At 38.2% G+C, this 18,254-nt stretch overlaps 1 protein-coding gene across 2 annotated transcripts in view; it reads right to left on the bottom strand.

Annotated features, from left to right (window-relative positions):
- Positions 1-1,304: 1,304 nt before the first annotated feature.
- PTPN21 (protein tyrosine phosphatase non-receptor type 21) overlaps positions 1,305-18,254 on the bottom strand; it is a 47,634-nt gene continuing 30,684 nt past the window's right edge. For both annotated transcript variants that reach the window (XM_040600503.1, XM_040600504.1), the window contains exons 13-19: positions 16,415-17,880; positions 13,959-14,096; positions 11,295-11,516; positions 9,965-10,093; positions 9,413-9,647; positions 8,726-8,886; positions 1,305-7,844 (exon numbers count right to left, since the gene is read on the bottom strand). In XM_040600503.1, coding sequence (XP_040456437.1) covers positions 7,716-7,844; positions 8,726-8,886; positions 9,413-9,647; positions 9,965-10,093; positions 11,295-11,516; positions 13,959-14,096; positions 16,415-17,880 — 2,480 coding nt within the window. In that variant the 3' untranslated portion in view covers positions 1,305-7,715. The remainder of the gene's footprint in view (positions 7,845-8,725; positions 8,887-9,412; positions 9,648-9,964; positions 10,094-11,294; positions 11,517-13,958; positions 14,097-16,414; positions 17,881-18,254) is intronic.

Here is an 18,254-nt window from a genome sequence, read left to right as displayed (position 1 = left end):
ATACAGAGCAACTGTCACATGTAAAACTTCCCGCTAGGTACCTAGCATTGCTGAGTTTCATGTAACCTTCATCTATCCACAGCTATTCACAATTTAAACAACCCTAACAGCTGAATGAGAGCTACTTCAGTTCCCCTAGTCGAGGCCCCAGGCTAGGAATCTTTCTCATCAGCTCCCCCAGATTTCTCTTGTACCAAGTACTGGAGCTTTTGCCCAAGCAAGCTGCTGGCCACTGTGCCAAAGCCATGAGTCAAGTCGCTCCCCTCTCAGCCAACTCTGGCCACCAGAAGGCTCCAAGAGGGATTTTACAGTGGGTGGAAAATAACAGCTATAGTTTACAGCAATTTGGAAATCTAGGCTTCTCAAGAGAACTTTGCCTCGGGTCTGAAATCAGTATAAATAATAAGACTGATCAGAACTGCTGGGTGTTTTTACCATGTGCTTAGGACCCCAGGAAACCACACTCCCTCTTCTGATTTTAAATCCATGGCAAATAAGAGAGCTTTGCCCACACCGAACATCACACAGGACATTCTCCAGGATTTGGGGGGTTGATCAGACAAGTACATAGATAGCTGATACGTTACTGTCTTACCTGAAGTCAATTAATGCTATCAAACTGAGCACACCTAGAAGACAGATTTCAGTTACAAGCCCGGTCATTTCAGATACAGTTAAACGGGCGGCACACCAGGTATTTAGCAAAGACAAGGGAAATGCAATTGTCCAGTGTGAAACTGTGATGTCCAGTGAGCAATTCCTTTATCATGAGGTTATGGGGGTCTTGTGCTGCATCAGGTATCATATAGCAAGCCTTTTGGACCACCTCCCTTTCTGACTAAATGTCAATTACAAAATGAAGAAGAACTTCAGTTAATAATGAATACACAATAGTGTTAGTTATTGGTAGCAGCTCCAACGATAGTAAGTAAGTATACAATCAACTGTTTCCTCTCTCACATGCTTTTGCAAAGGGTTTTTCAACTTTCAGAACATTTTTCTCCCACTTAAAGGTTACAGGGAAATTGAATATTCAATACTAAAAATAGCTTTAGAAAATGCAAAACATTATAAACAATGATGATAGTGCAGCAGGTGCAAGACTTCCCTGCCACAAAGATGACAGCTATTAGAATTTGACAGTGCAAGTTTTATATTTGTACTGAGATGCAGGACAGTACCTGCAGCACTTTCGAAGAGGGATAGCAACTCTGTGTACTGAAGGTAACGTCCCAGCCTAGGACTACACATGAAAACTAAGTTCCCTGATTTTTCTTTTAATAATGGAACAATAAAAACTCATAGTTGCTTCAAATGTTTATTTCCATGGCAAAAATAGACTATAATATATTCATCTCACATATATTACATTCAGTAATACAAGCTTTTCTGTCTATGAAACACAATTTGTACACTGTTTTACAAACCAATTTCAGTTTTACAAGAATTAAAGCTGTTCTGATTATACATTTTTACAGTATTGGTGGCAAGACAGCAAAAATAGACACATTAACCACTAGCTTAGTACTAGAAAATAATACTTCATGTTTGCTACTGTTTAAACAAAGTCTCATGTAAATCCTTGCATACTGGCTCAAATGAAAATGGAAGAAAATGGAGCCAGATCCTGCACTTCTCTGACATTAAGGACTCAAACCTACAAAACTGCTGAAAGGCCTTTGAACACCTATTTGCTTTAACTGAATGAAGAGATTTCAGCTATATGCAGGAGTGTACATACCCACCGATTTGCCAGGTCAAGCCTCTACAATTTCAATCCAAGCCCCGCCCACCCCCCCACCCCCCGATCAGCCATAAATCGAACAGGTAAGTTGGGTATTTCAAAGCAATTTAAGAATGTATCTTTGTAAAAAGCATATACACCTTGTCTGTCAGAATTATCCAGGATTAGCAAGGTGACAGACTGGAGGATTTTACATGGGTTTCCCCCATCAAGTTTCCTACCATTCTAAAAATTCATGGCATTTGCAAAATCTTTAAAAGTATTATAAAAGTCTCCTAATTTTACCTAAATATTTCCAAATGGAAAAACAGCATTTAAATTCCCTTTATAAACATTAGGCACCTTCTGAAACTGTGCTCATAAAATTAATAAATTTGGTAGTTTTGATTGCCGCATATCTGAACATTACGGTATCTACAGACTTGCTCTCTAATTTATCACAGGCTGTATCTGTTGTAAATTCTATTCATTAGATTCCTTGCATTTGATTTCTAACTTCATTCCGTAATTAGAGCTGAAGAATAGACTTCTAAAGAACAAATACACCAGAGGTTACTCTTCACCACTGAATGCAGCATCATGTGGAATACAGCAACAGAACCAAAGGCCATTCACCAATAGTTTTTTGAAATGCTCACTGAAGTTAACAAATCCTTTTTTTCAGCCCCTGTAGACCTTAAAGTAACATATGTGATGCCAACAGGATGCACCAAGTTAGCTGGTCCCCAAGAGGATCATACTAAGACTTTTTTCTTCTTTTTTACAGACATGTTTGTAACAGCTGTTAAAAGGGTTTTTTCCCTTACCTTAGCACAGTATTATATTATTTTAATATCACTGTACTGCAAATGCTGCACTGCAACATAATTTCTAAGCACATGTTAAACTCCGCATTTCAAAGGCCTGATTTTCAGCCCAGCTTTAAATCTGGTGCAATTCACACCTACTGTAAACCTGGCTGCATTCATAAAGTATCTAGACTTTCAAATCATCTAACCTGCATTCATCAGAAATTATCACTGCAAAACTGCATGTATGCTTATTCCCCCTGCATTTTGCATGTGTAAAACCAGAGACCATGGTTTGAAAAACCTGACCTTTAATAAGTAAACAGAAACTGAGCTGACAGATTGCATTAAATATATCTGGAAAGGAAAATATGTAAAAACAGAGCCTCTGAAAAAAACATTTGGAGTTTCAAAAATCACATTTTAAGAAGCCAGTAAAAATAACACCTATGACTACATATTCACTTAGCCTACCATGCCATGAAAAACATACCACATGAATCAAACCCTTCTAGCAGCTCTACTGTGGACACAAAATCTTCCAAATCCTCTTCAACATGCCTTCAGCCATTCCTCAAATCCTCACTCTCTACTTCCAATAGTTTGTACTTTCACAAGAGAATTTCTTCCAAACTATCTCAGCTACTTTTCCTTCGAATGTTGTAGCTTCATGTATGCACATTCTTTTGGTTAATTCTTGTAATCTGTATTTAAATTTAAAGCAGTCATCTGAGTATTCGTGCTTTAAGGGCTCCAGCTTTCATTGGCAATAAGCCAATTTTAATTCCTACAATATCAGGAAGAACTGCAGGAGCGGACTCTGCCTTTGCATGGCTTTCCAGTATTAAAAAAACCCACCACAACCCAAACCCTAAAGCACAGAGTTCTTAGCAATTGAAGTGTTGTTTCTTTTAAATTAATAATTTGAACTAACTATTGAAGTATAGTAATGAGTTCACTATTTTTAAGTCTGGGGTTTTAGTAATGCTACTGATAATAAAACTGAGGTCTTATTACACAGCTATCTTGTATGATAAACAACCCTGCAGTTCCCAAGTTTGGTCCAGAGGCCATTGAAATCTACTAGCCACTCAACTTTAACAGCTGCTCCAACAAGAACAATATAGCAGCAGCCTCAGGTAGTCTTACTTATGAAATTTAAGAAGCTATTTTTGGAGAAAATTGCTCAAATGTCAGCCACTTCAAAAGAAGATACACAGCATTATAAAAGGAGCCAAAAATATGTTTCTCAAAATGTCAACTTTTTTTCCCATTTTAATACAATTTATTTTACTTTTATTTGTTATTGCTTTACTTTTTAAATAAATGTTGATAACTTACAGCAGCTTTTCATCTACAGAAACTACAGAAACTCTGCCTTACTCACCTGCTTTGAATTAATTGTATTTCTACTTATAAACCACAGCACCCTGCACTTGTAGTTTTTACCATTCACTTGTGCAAAAGATATCACAGTGAGAGCAATACTAAGGCATAAAACTTTCCCTGCTCTTCACAGGGGACAGCAGAAAATGAAAAGCTCTGCTGTGCAGGCTGCAGAAAAGCTGTGCAACACTCCTCTGTGTACCATGGAGCTTCTCTCCCCCGCAGAACAGGGCAAGGAGTCGTTTGCAGCCTACAGCTAAGCTTGCTAAGTCAGTGACATCTTTGCAACAAACAGGTCTCTGACAAGTTCTTAGAGAAGAGCTGCTCGCCTAAGACTACAAAGATTCACTGGCCAAAAACATCTCTCATCCGAGCAACCAAGAAAGAAATCAAATGTGGAAAAACCCTTACTACGATTTATGGGTTCTTCCTCTGACTCTTCATTGAATTTTATCCTAAAAAGCATTTTCCACCTAGCCCACAAAAGACGGCCAAATCTGTCTCTTGACAGTATATAGCACCTTTATTTATCCCTGAGAGCTGTGACATCCCTAGAGATCAGCATCATTTGCCATTTACTGCAAGAATGTCTTCATACAACTTTTCTTACTAAAAAAATTCAGCTCAAATCTTGCATAATAATCCGGTTTTATCCCCATAAAAACAGAAGCACATTTGGCAAAATGGACAGGCTTATAGTGGAATTTTAAGCTTTTGACCAATAAATCCACCTCTGATACACACTGTGACTGGATTTGGACGGTGGATGTTCTTATAATGTCCAACACTTCATGAAGCATTCAGCACATCTAGATGTAAAAAAGCATCCCTTTTCAAGGCTCAGAACAAAGTGCTAAGAATTGAATTTTCTTTTAAAAGAAGTTAACTGGAAATCTAAACAATATGTTTTTAAATTTGTTTTTGTTACAGAAGGTTGCAAAGTTTGTTTTCATTTGGTATCTTTAGAAAAGAAACTGCTCATTTTACATGCTTACTTGGAGCCATACGCTTACATACAAAAACCCAATTCTGCTACCTTCAGTAGGAAAACCCACATAAAGTCAAGTCTATGAATGCAGAAACAGACTGCTGATGGGCAGAAGTGAAAGCGGAAGTGGAGGAGGTAGCAGCGTTACGCTTAAAAAAAAAAAATAATAGATCAAGACGGTGACTACCAGATTAGAGAGCAACTGCCTCTAGAAGTAAACACAACTTCTTTCAGCAAAACAGAAAAGAAAGCCGTAAAACACACATTTCCTCACCCACCTCAGATAATCCCGGAAGTTTTGGATTAAATTGCTTGTTTTAACTGCTCCTTTTAGTGCCTCATACCTGGTGTTCTGTCCCAGTTACTGCTGAATAGCTAAAAATTGTTGCTCAAAGTTGGGGTTGTATATAGCTTCGTTAAAAGCTGCATGTACCAGGTTATGAAGATCACAGTCCAAAGTTCAGAAATGGAAAAGGTACAAGCTACATTTTAGAGCATACCTTCCCATTCAAAAATATTTCTGAATATAGATGTGAACTGTGGCAAAAAGTAGCGATGTTTTTGAAACACAGCGTGATACAAATAGCTAAGTACAGTTGTTTCTTTCAATACTTGTGTTAACACAGAAGATTGCAAAATTTATATATAAAGAATCAGTCTTCAGTAACTGGTTTCCTCTGGACTTCATTTTGTACTTTAGGCAGTTCATACTTCCTAGGCATTTCATAGTTACAAAAAGAACATCTTCTTCCCCCATCTGAAATATTCAGTCTTACTTTTACTGAAAGAAGAAAAATTCAGACTACCTGAAAGCATACAAAATGCACTAGATTAATACAGTGTACTTTAAAGTACTAAATTTTTTATAGAATGACATATTAGCACAAAGTCATTTGGACCATATGTTTTTCTTTTTAGAAGTAGCTTATTACAGAGGAAAGCAAGGCAACATATTTATTATTCTTAGTTAATGTTTTGAAAGACTATTATTGTTTTGAAGGGGGTTTAATTATTCATAATAGTTTCCAAACCCTTGTTACAGCTCAGAAAAATAACTAATTTCACCAGTGATAAAAATTACTTTCAGTCTGATTTCATTTCACTAAGCAGGTATCCAGGGAAATGGACACTTAAAATGCCTGCAGACTGGTCTGCCTTAGGGTTTTTTTTAAATTAAACCAGATATCTACAAACTAATAGCTCTCTTTTGAATAACGATTTTCAACACGGCATTTCAAAACACTTGAAAAGGCAGGTAAAGCCATACCGTCCCCATCTGAAAACCACAGAGAATTATTTAGGGATACTGTCATCAGACCAGACCCATGGGACAAAATGGAAACTACCAAAGGTACAATTCATCCTCAGGTCCATGCCACAGCCATTGACTCAGCCACCTACACAGCTACCAAAATACCCACATCTCCAGTATCACCTCTAAGAGCTCTTACATTCTGCAAGTGTTCTCAAACAGCTTCTGTGGACATTCTTTACTGCAACACTGCACAGCATTAGCAAAATCTGTTCCTAGTAATGACAAAATATTCTGGAGGATTCTACAGAAAACTCCAGTGCTTTAAAGGTTTTCTTGACTGGGAACATAAACATTTTTAAAGTTCATCTTTGCACTGTGTAAACCAGCAATCATAGCTGCCACACCACCTCCGTTATGTTTCATACCATCATTTCTGCTTCACCACTATGCACCTTCTTACTCCAACTTTGGTTCTTCCACTTCACCAACTTAAAAGGCTCTTCCAAAAATAACAGGTTAGTAATGGTATATTACCATATGACACAATGCATGATTATAGTTTCTATGTTTAACTACATAAATAACAGAGCAAAAAAAGTGCTTAAAACATTTGCATCCACTTTGATTTCAGCCAGTAAAATCAAACTGTCCTCTAAATATATGAATAATACTGAATGTGTACTGTCTCCCATTCATTTGTTTCCAATAACCTTGTAGGTAATATTTTTCCCCTGCTTGTTACAGGTAAACATGCCTCCGCTCAAATGGCAGTTAGCAACAGTTAACGGGATCTTTCACTTGTCGTTTCTATTACACAGCACTACAATTACCTACCAATAGCTTCCTCTAGTACTTTCTGCATGATTTTTTAAAAGTGAGTTTAAACGTCGTCAGTCTTTTCCTCTGAAAATATTATGCTGTTTAAAAAATTTTGAGTTGTGGTGTTTGGGATCTTTTTTTTTAACTAAAAAATACTGAATATAAAAATAACTGTATTTAAAGCATCAGCTTAAAATATCTAAGAGCTGCTAATTTTGCCGAGTAAACCAGAGGAAACCAAAAGTTCATTTTAAAAAATATAGTTGTATTGTTCTAAATATAAAATTGAAAGCAGAATGAAACTGCATAAGACCTTGACATTCCCAAGGAGCAGGTTTCTCACCCTGTGTGCATCTACAGCTTTTTTGCACAGTTTACTAACATTATGTTTTAAAACATAATTGTTAAGTTGTGCCTTGTACTTCCATTCCGTAAGATACTTATTTTGCCCAGAGTAACATCACTCTAAAGAACATATGCAAGTACTACAGACCAGCACAAGTAAAATCATTCCCTAATACGACTGCAGCTGAACACGGGAAGAGTTTAGTCCAGCGAAGATCCTGCTTTGCAGGGACTGTTACACTTACTTGCATTTAACAGCCACATACCAGCCCTGAAAGGTAACAGTGTGATTCATCATACAAAGAAAACACCAGTGAGAGCAGGTCTGCCTGGACAACTGTAATTTTCTTTCTGTAAACTCTTGCAGTGTCCCTTAGGAAGTGGCAGGGGTTATATAAGTCTAGAACTTTTGAGAAACTGAATGAGAACTCCATAGACGAAAGTGTACTGTGAAAGAGTCTGCACCATCATCATTCTCTGCTGCCTCAATATGTCCAGCACTCGTGGGATGTCCAGCATCTGGAGAAAGAGAACAAACCATTACAGTGACTGGTGAGCAAGGAGACTGGCGAGCAAGGAGACTGGCTTGCGCTTTGTCAGCAGGAGGTTCAGAGCACTACCAGTGATCTAAAGGGAGAATCAGCTGCTCTAATTTCAGCTCCAGCAATTCATTGGCCATGCCTGCACTATGGATTGCACTACGCCGCTGACCACGACTACCTTATTTCCTCACCTGGGAAACAGGCATAATGTAAAACTTCTCTATCTCATGGGGTATGGGTGTTCACAAACCTAATGGCTTCAAAAGTCTGTCACAGTATTAGGAAAAGGTTCCACAACAAAACAGTTTGTTGACTCTCAGCTGGCATATTGTATTATTAATAAACACTTCACAGCTGTTCACTTCTGGCTAAAAGCTGATAGGACAAGGTTTTGTTCTATCAAACTACTGCTTTGACATCTGCCGAGACTGATACTGCAAAAACACTACACTTGGGAATGAAATACTTAATAACAAGCACAGCGAGTGGCTACAAAGCATGTTCTTGAATATTATCCATTAAGACTAAGGCATGAAGTAAAAGTGGTAAAGTCAGAGTGAAATCCTGAAATATGCTTAATAGCCTAGGGCATACCTTGTTCCGCTCCGTGACTTGACATCTTACAGAGTCAAGAATCCAAATGAGCATTCCAGTGCCCAGTGTGTAAGTGAGTAACTCTAGAAGATTATTAACTTCTGCTGAATTGCCAAGAGCTCTTTCAACCACAGTTGTAAGGGCACTTCCAAAGGCTACATCTTGGGAAAGCTCAGATAACCTGCCTAGTAAATATCTGATGGTTGTTCATTTATTCTTCTCCTACCTAACTTTAAATAAAGCAAAAACAGAAAGAGAGATCACCTCATTGTGTTCCAAGCAAGCGATCATGATCTCTGACAGTATGACCACTCCTGTGCGTCCTACACCTGCACTGCAATGTACCAGTACAGGAGGATTAGAGTTTTTAGGATCCACAGTGCTGTTCGTATGGCGCCGCACTGACTGTATCTCTTCCAAGTACGCTATTAAGTTTAACGAGATAAGAATAACAAATTTAGGAGATGAGGCCCCACAAGCCATGCTATTACACTGTATGACTACCAGAAAAGTAGTAATTTAACAAATGACATCCCACAGAAAAATGCTGCACTGTATAAATCACAAGTCACATCCCAACTAAAGCAATACAGATCTATAAAGATCATCTAACTTTAGTAAGACTTTCTTTGACTTATTCCTTATTCCCCACCATGGCCCTCTTGCTACTACTGGAACATACAATGTGTAGTAGATCATGCAATTACGTTTTACCCTGTATGAACTTTTAGTAAATGATATATTTGGCTTTAGACAGTCACTTTTACAAACTGACAAGTATATTCCTGTCAAAAATATAATTCGGTATCTCTTGCTGGTGTGAAGAAACCTTTTACAGCAGAATGCTTGACATACTTATCAAAAGCTAATTCACATATAGCAGCCATTTTAGAAGGTATTAAAAACAGAACAAAAAAACAACCCCAAAACAAAGTATTAAATACAACTTACAGAGAAATCCCTTTAAATCCTCCGGACAGCCATGCTCTGGCCAGTCAGTATACTGCAGATGCCAAACTGTCCTCTCCTGTCCTGTGAGAAGATGTTTAATCTTCAAACCCGTAGTTGCATAGCAGCCTGAGTCAGTACGGAATCGTGTGGTAATCTTAAATCTTCCATATGTTACGGTGTTATGTCTTGAACCAAGACGTGGCCAGTATCTGAAGCTTTTTTCTCGCCCACTTTCCTTAAAAGTAAAACATGTGCTTAACAAGAAAAGTAAGAATACTCATACAACTAACGCTCCTGTAACAACTGTATCTCTCCTCTAATAAGTACTACTACAGCGTTATGGTTTCTCACCAAGTAAACCAACTTTCCAGAGGAAAGAGTTTGCAAATTCACATCTTCCTGCCAAGGAAAGCAAGACAGAATGGCAAAGGGGTGACTAGATATTTATCTTTGATTACTCTTCTCACTGGAGCAAAGATCTCCTTTCTCTAACAGTTCATTACAAAATCATTGTGGAATTTCAGGGAGAAACCTGACTCAATTTATACTCACTTCCTCTGCTGTCACCATAGCTATGATGGCAATCCCTTGTTCCCAGATCATCTGCCAGAAATCCTGACATGTATTCTGCAAAGGGCCCTGCGTAGCAATGTAATCCCACTCTATGCCACCAACAGAGATCTGTAAAAAGAAATACATTAGGTTAGTAATTATTGACAACTCCCTTTCTCCATTTCTTAAGTCAGCCATTTGAAGATGCACAAACTGAAAAAAAGACAGCAACACTGCAGAAGTAGGAGCCCATTGTGAGTTATATCTGCCTCCATTTTTTAGGTGTATCTTGTCACATTAGATGCAGAAGAGACACGATGTTGAAAATTGTATAGAGATACAGGTAAATAAATGTATTTTACATCATAAGCATAATGTAAAAGTGAGTAAATAAAACTGTATTTCTCTTTTGTAAATTTAAGGTATTCTAGCGAATTCAGGTTTAGAGAAGCTTTCATACACTGGTGCTGTAAATGCAATTACACGCACCAAAAAGTGAGAATTAGCTGATGTTTCCTCAAAAAATATTATCTTGTTTGAGAAGTGACGGAAGAGCTACTCAACATTTGTGAAGGAGTTGAAGTATAGAAACTACAGTACCACGTCAATGTACAGATTTATTCAAAAGAGACAGCAACACAACTACAACTGCTGCTTTGATGATCTCAGTTCTTTTCAGAGAAAGAATGAAGCCAATCGCAGTTGCACTTTGAGTAGGTAAATCCACCGAAAAATGAACAAACTGCTTTGAAGGTTCTTGAGGTCACCCTGCAACTTCTTCACTTTTTAAACAGCTACAGCTAGGGAAGGAGGGCAAACAAAGATTATGAAAGAGCAGATTTCTCCCTGGCTCCATCTGTTCCTCTAACCATCCAAAAAAAGCTTAAGCTGGGAGCTAGCTTACTGCGTCTTGTGGATCTAGTCTGAGAGTATGTAAGAAGAAATAATAAGGATTGTCACTGCAATTCAAAAATATCATAATCATTGCAAAGGATCCCAGTTTGTTAAAGCTATTTGCCTTTTTAGCTGGGAAGAATGGACATGCCTTCTGTCAGCACCAATCCACAGAGAGATGAGAGAGAGAGAAATGAGACAGCAGATCAATACAGAAGCAAAATATAGAAGACCTCTCCAATAATTAACCCACCATTATTCTAGGTAATGAAGAAAAACAGGTTTCTCTTCTCCCCAAAGAAACCTCTGCAGAAGAAGGGAAAGAGACACACATGGAGGGATTCTCACTCATCTGACCAAACCAAAATTGATAGCCAAATCCATTTTCAGTTACCACATCAACTACAAAATATTTCTCCAACAGTATTTCTCTCACCTTGATATGAGATGCATTGATGTAACCCGTGTTATTTTCTTTGGTTGGGACTAGCTCTACTCTGGTATCATCATAAGGAAGAACGTCCTGGAACCGGTTTCTTTCAGCATTTTCAGGAAGCCGAGCTATTGAGCACTCACCATCTATAAGTCTTTTTTTCTGAATGCGCTCATATTCAGTAAACACCATCCCCTGCTCTAACCGTTGTTCCAGAACTTTACACTGAAAGGCAGAACATGGATAACCATATAAAGTCACGTTCTAAGACTGAGTCTATTTTAACAGAGAATTCATGAAGGATGAAATGTATGTATTTTTCTCTTCTACATATTTTTTCAATGCTTTTCCAGCTATTAATGTTTTCCACAAACATACCAGAATAAACAAGAAGCAACCCTAACCAGCAGCAATTTTGTTGAAGTGAAAACCAAGAAGCCTGTTATACTTCACTAGGTCACAAAGACTGTGGACACCACTGGTGAAAGAAAAATTACGTCATAGCTTCTGTAAAGACAACCCAGAAAAATTTGGCCAAACCCGATAGCTATGCTATACTAAAAAACATAATCCAAAAAAAGAAATTAAGTCAACTATGTCCTTTGGATGGAGAAAAACTCTGAAAATGTGAAACAAAACACTTGCCTTAGTCAATGAGCTAATAATTCACTACCAATATTCCACATTTTTTTAAGACTGAAATTAATAAACCTTGCATACAGCAGGCAAGCCTTCTTAGAACACTGCAGCTGAGGTATAAACCCAGGGTATTTCCTACTAGTATAATTCAATGTGGTTTATGTAATAAGCTGCTCCCCCCCCTCCCCGCACCCCCCACCCCCCCATTTATTCTTTCAAACCCAAGCTCTTTCTAAATCACAAAACACTTCTGGAATTTCAGCATCTCTTTGCCAACAATAATTAGAGGAATAATATGTAAGATTTCAGCCAGAAAATTTCATCTATGTCACATGTCCTCAGCCTCTCACAGCAACTATTTCATGGTATCAGGTCAGAAAACGTCTTGTATCAAATAACTGTAATGGCAAGTGTTGCAGAGGAAGGTGTAAAACCTCAATCATAAGCAATTTGCACATCAATAAATCAACGATACAAACTCCTTTATTATCTTTAGGCTAAATTCCCTCATCAAAACTAATAATCACATGAAGCTGCCCAATGAAACAGGTATTGAATCAACTTTAAAGTCATCGTCTAAAATATCTGCCTCTGGACTTCCTTTCATGTCACATGTCTCCTTGGCATTGCCTCTTCTCAACTGTTTTAGGAATTAACTCCCATTTAATGGTATCTGTTCTGCTTCCACACGGTCTGCCTGAAGAGAAAGTGTAGTAACATGTCTTTTGCAGAACTTTACTTTATGGATTCTTCTTTTACCTCAACACTTTGGGTAGAGCTAGCTGAATAATAATATGGCTGGATTTAATAAAAGTCAATTCAGGAAGAGATGATGGCTGAAAATAAGGGGAAATAACCAACACAGGTACTAACTGTAGAACTGTATCTCAATAGCAGAATGTTAATTTTTGTCCCTTAGCATCTTCTAGGAGTGTACATATAGTTCAAAAAGAACTTCAACTGTGTTGAAATGGAAGAGTCAAATCTCCCTCCTATGGCTCTCACTCCAACCCTTCAAACTCCAAGACTGAATTTCTACTGTGTGACTTCCAATTAATTTTCTTGGTCTGTTCCTTAGAAGTGCAGCTGGTGAGAGCAGGACTGTTCCTTCAGGTTCTAATCCCTGCCCAGTGACTGTCAGTAAATTGAGCTAGAGGGGGTCTGCAGCTGAGATGCCCAACCATGCTCAGAACTGGATTCTAAAGAGACCTCTGGTCACAGAATACACAATAATCACTGCAGCCCTTGGTTTATCTAGATAATGCACCTGATCAGATGTGTGATGGCAGCGCTGTTCTATATAGCCCTTCACAGGCTGGATATTGACTGTATTTCACTTTCCTGCACCTACTTAATGATACACAAGGCAGGCTGGAGTATATTTACTAACAGTTTACCCTGACACAAGCAGGTAGTCTCTTAAATTTCTGGAAGAATGATCCTCAGATTCTAGAACCTGATGTTGTCTGTGTGATCTGAGATCTTTTACTGATTTTAAACTTTCTGCAGGTCATCTAAGACATTTATATTTTCAGAGATCCACCTGAGGAAAACATAAATACAATTTGTACAAGCTGTACCCTGGGGATGCAATTTCATTACAAGATTTATTGTAAAATTTGTATGAATTATTAATAATTACAACTAAGTACAACCTCACACTCAGAATTTCAATTTTCATATGTTTTCAGTCTGGAAAACCCCAAAATCAAGAGAGAAAACAGAAAGATGGCATAAAAATGTATCAGTAGATACTAATTAATTTGCTTCCTGTATATTAAAGTGTAAACTATAATCTGAATCACTGTCATCTTGAATCTTAAAGAAAAATCTGAGTTACACACAATATTTCTAGCAACGACTTATCAATCAGAACTTTCATTCTTCATTTTGTTTCTATTCTCAGTATTTGAGCTGCTTTGAATCTGAAGTATTCTGAAGTCAACACAAAGCACCATTCACATGCATTTCATTTTGAAAAATCACTAGTGTGAAAAAGAAATCAAGCATTAAGAAACTCCAACATACCCGTTCATCATTTGTTGCTCTTGTTGATTCTTCCTTCCCCTCATCTGGCAGGGGCACTCTAGTCAAAGCTAGTCCATTTAGGGCAGCTAGCTTCAGAGGCCCTATTTTTTTGGCATCATTTTTATTCTTTTTCATACCCTGCAAAAGAAAAGCTAAAAATTGTAAATATCCTTAAATATCTGATAAAGTTACAAAGCAGACACCAGATGAGTTCAATTAAGCAAAGGATACTTCCTTGACCCCTTCTGCAAACAGCTCTGACCTTTTTATTTTTTTTTTTATATGCACTTCAGTGAGAGATTAGGGTAGTGGGACTACATTCCTCCAAGGACACAGCACAAGTCTGTCTTCATTCCAGACAGGTTAATGAAACTGCAGAAGAATGACAAATATTGTTCCCTACAAAGCTCACAACTGAGGGTGAGAGGCAACAAGCCTGGATAACTAACATTCTTGGACAGAATTTAAATTACTTTCCAACCCCCAAAATACATAAAAATTATTCCTTAACTATTCAATTTGCAGACACTTTTCTTCCCTATTAGCGGGCATAACAATGAGCATGTACCTTTAAGATATCTGAACATAGTCAAATGTTTGACTAAGTTTGCAACAAATTGCACATACAAAATGTGAACACAGAACTGCAGACAGATCTGAGCCCTCAACCAGGCCACGAATCTAAATTATTGAAGTTACTATTCATTATTTGAGGAAAATACCAAAGGGCGATTTTTATGAAAGAATGCATTCAAATGATCCTTTTAAGAAGCCTAAGAGAAAACGTCAACAATCCTGCAGTTGCTAAGTTTGGTTGTTAAGAAAAATACATTGAAAATGTGAGAGTATATGTGGCTTGAATAATAATCAATGCTTTCAAAAACTAAGTAGTAGTAAGGAATAGGTAGACAAAGTTAAGAGAATGAGACCACATTTAAAAGTGAAGTGAACACAAACCCAACAGTAAGAGTTAATTGAAAAGCAAAACGTGCAAACATTGGTATGGGCCAGCTTTCTCACCAGGATACTCCTCATCTTAATATTGAATACAGAAGGGTAATACCCTCTATTATGCAATGCCACTCTTAAATGTTACTGAACTATGAAGTATTTTACTGAACACTTCCAGTGAAAAAGTTTTAATATCAATTTCATTTCAAAGGCTGGCTTGAACATTTACATAGCTATCAGAAGGAAAAGGCAGGTTATGCTTTTGGCAGACATATTAGTGTCTGAAAAATTACCTTTGGAGAACAAAAAACTAAATGACTATGTAAATGTGAACACAAGGAGCAAGTTATCACTTTTTTTCCTAATCCACATAAACAGGAGTAAGGAGATGTAGAAAACCATACACCATTGTAAAATCAATTGAAGCTGATGAAGGTTCATTTCATTGTGTTTAGCTCCATGTATAACAAGTCTGACCGACAAAAAATTGTGACAGCAGAAACTATTTAAATACGTAACATTTCCATAAAGTTAAGATTTTGTGGCATCAGCTGTAAGAGTTATTTCAGTAGAAGAAGTTACACGGTAGTTTCACTGCAGTCAATTTGTGCAGAAAACTATCTAACTGAGGCAGGCATAGTTAACAACAATCAATTTTAAAAGGCAAAATAATAATAAAAATGGTCTTCCTCTATTAGCACCTGAAATATGCCACAGACTACATAAAACCAAACAAAAGTTTGAAACAATATGAGCGGTAGGGACTGCCAGTGAAATTGTACAGTCCCACACACAGACACTGATGTTTCTATGAGGTAGGAATTACAGGGAAGGTAAAACTTGCAGTTGTTCATTATTTACAGCTTTGTAAGACTGGAGTAGGAGAAAGACACAGGGCAAGTAAGAAATGCCTTTAGTGGGATAAAAACAGCTTGAAGAGAAGGCAAAAGGGAAAGGATATGAAAAGGGGAAAGGATGGAGGAAAGAAAAGAATGCAAGGAAAGAATTTATTGCCTAATGTGTCAGGTCCCCCTCGTAGGTCAGAAGGTGAAAGCAAATGAATTTAAACTAGTAAACATTCAGCTACATCCAATTTTTCAGTGAGAGAAAGATTAGAAAACTGGTGGTAGAATCGAAAGAGTTGCTTCTGTTCCAGATAAGCATAGGTAGGGCAGAATTTGCCATCTAGAATGGACTTTAAATTAGCTCATTCTGCAGTTGCTAGCCAGGTTAGGTGTACCACACGGATGGAGGCTGGACAGCTGGATTTGTATGGGAGAACTATAAAGACAGAACTTAGACATGGCAGAGAAGGGGATAAAAGACAGCTAAGCAACGTTAGTCAGGGAAAACCAGAAAAATAAAGGTCAAGCTTAAGGTAGCTTTTAATTCACATGTTTTAAAAGCATCTCAGGTTGGTTAAAACACTCCCAAATCTCAAGCAAAAACCCCACACAACTCCCGCTACAGAACAACCCAAAACAAGAGGAATAATATCCACTTACACCTAGTGGGGGAAGGCCTTCCACAATGTTCTTCTTTCCAGACAAAAGATCGGACACAGGTCTCTTCTTTACTGAATCTTTCCTTACTCTGTATCTCCCTGATGTTGTAAGATCAGATTCCGACATAGATGGAGTAAGCAGTCCTTCCCCTCTTCTCTGCACCTGGCTTTCTACTAGTAAATGGACAGGGCTCATATCTTTAATTCTCTTTTCTGTCTCAGTAATATGTAATTTAGGCTCAAGAATATGCAAAGGGCCACCAGATGAAGCAACAGAGCTATAAGGGTAGTTCAGTACCGAATCATGAGAATAACCACCCATAACAGGTGAAAGTTGGGTTTGATCTTCAGGGAGAGGAGAAAGACTTGTACCAGCCTTGCTTTCTTCTTCAAATTCTTCTTCTTCCTCACTACTGTGAATCAGCATAGTGGCATCTGAAAGGGTTTTTTTATGATCGCAGTTCACACTTTCTTCTTGCTCACTTTCTTTTTGCTTTGCTCTCTCCATCAGAATGTTGGGCTGTGACCCTTCCGAGATAACTCTTGGAAGAGCCACATCTGCTGCAGAAGCTGACATGGTCCTCTCTTTAATTCTTATTCCTTCAAAGCTGGGAGCCAAGCCTGCTATTTCAATACTGTTCCTTTTCTGCAGCTGAGCATGGCGTGCTGATGTTAAAGGTTCACTGACTTCCTGAAGAGAATGTGCCACAGGCAGGCTGTCTTCCTGAAATGTCTGGACAGAATGGTGCACTCGCCTTGTGATAAGATCTGGATTGCTGCTGCTGATGTAGATATGTCGTGAAAGGTCTGGAGTACTATTTGCAGGTCTTGGGTATGGGTATGGGGGAGGTGGTCGATAGACTTGGGTCTTCATTATATTTGGTGCTGGATAGTCCTGAGCCTGGAGCTGTACATTTGTCAACTCAGGCACGCTGACTGCCCCAACAACGGGGCGCTTTTCAGCAGGATAGGGATAGGGCGACTGGCTATGAAAACTGTAGTTCAGGTTAAATGGATAATGGTTAGATTGCGGGGAAGCGAAGTGAGCATGTTCTCGTATTTCAGGTTGACTGTAAACTAAGGCATCAGGCCTGCTATAAGCGTATGAATTGCTGATGTTAAGATTCCTCATCGAATGACTCTGCCTATCTGTGTGCACCATTCCCCTGTTGAGCTGTCTCATCACAGTTTCATAGTCCGGCGTGGGACGATAAGAAGGTGGTATCAGTGCACTATGCCTATGTGTTGGGACATAATCAGTTCTGAGAACATCGCTTCCAGTAATGCTTGGGTTAGAGGACATGGGGGATGGCTGCAAATAGTGTTGTGGATTGTTCAAGGAGTTTGTGCTATGTGCACTATAGACACTACCATTGCGGATCCGACCGCTGTAGTCATGAGGGGCTCTATCCAAGCTAGTCTGAGAGTGACAGTAGTATCCATTCTGATTGCTCACAAAGAGGTTATCTGAAAGTTTAAGAACAATCTTTATGTCCGAGACATCAAAGAAAGATATCCTCTATTAAGACACAGCTAATCAATGTCTGAGATTTTCAAAATCTCAGCTATTCTTAGCTATGTATCAAAATTGGGAAGGAAGGAAACAAAACCATCCCCAGCTTTTTTGTTGCTCTTGACACCTAAGGTATGCATACCAGAATATCCTATTATGGTAATTTAGATAATGCAAATTCCTTTTGGAAAACATTGTCTCAGTTTAAGAATGGCTGTCTTCCATTTAGGATAGGTTTGCTAAGTTTCAGTCCAAGTCAAACAAAATCCCTATCAATCTTAAACCACACTAACTGAAGGAAGAAATCCGCACCAGGGTTTGCACTAAT

Source organism: Falco naumanni, chromosome 7 (genome assembly GCF_017639655.2).
Source record: "Falco naumanni isolate bFalNau1 chromosome 7, bFalNau1.pat, whole genome shotgun sequence".
Classification (NCBI taxonomy): Eukaryota; Metazoa; Chordata; class Aves; order Falconiformes; family Falconidae; genus Falco; species Falco naumanni.
Note: the sequence above shows the minus strand (reverse complement) of the source record. Positions and strands in the feature narration are given on the sequence as shown.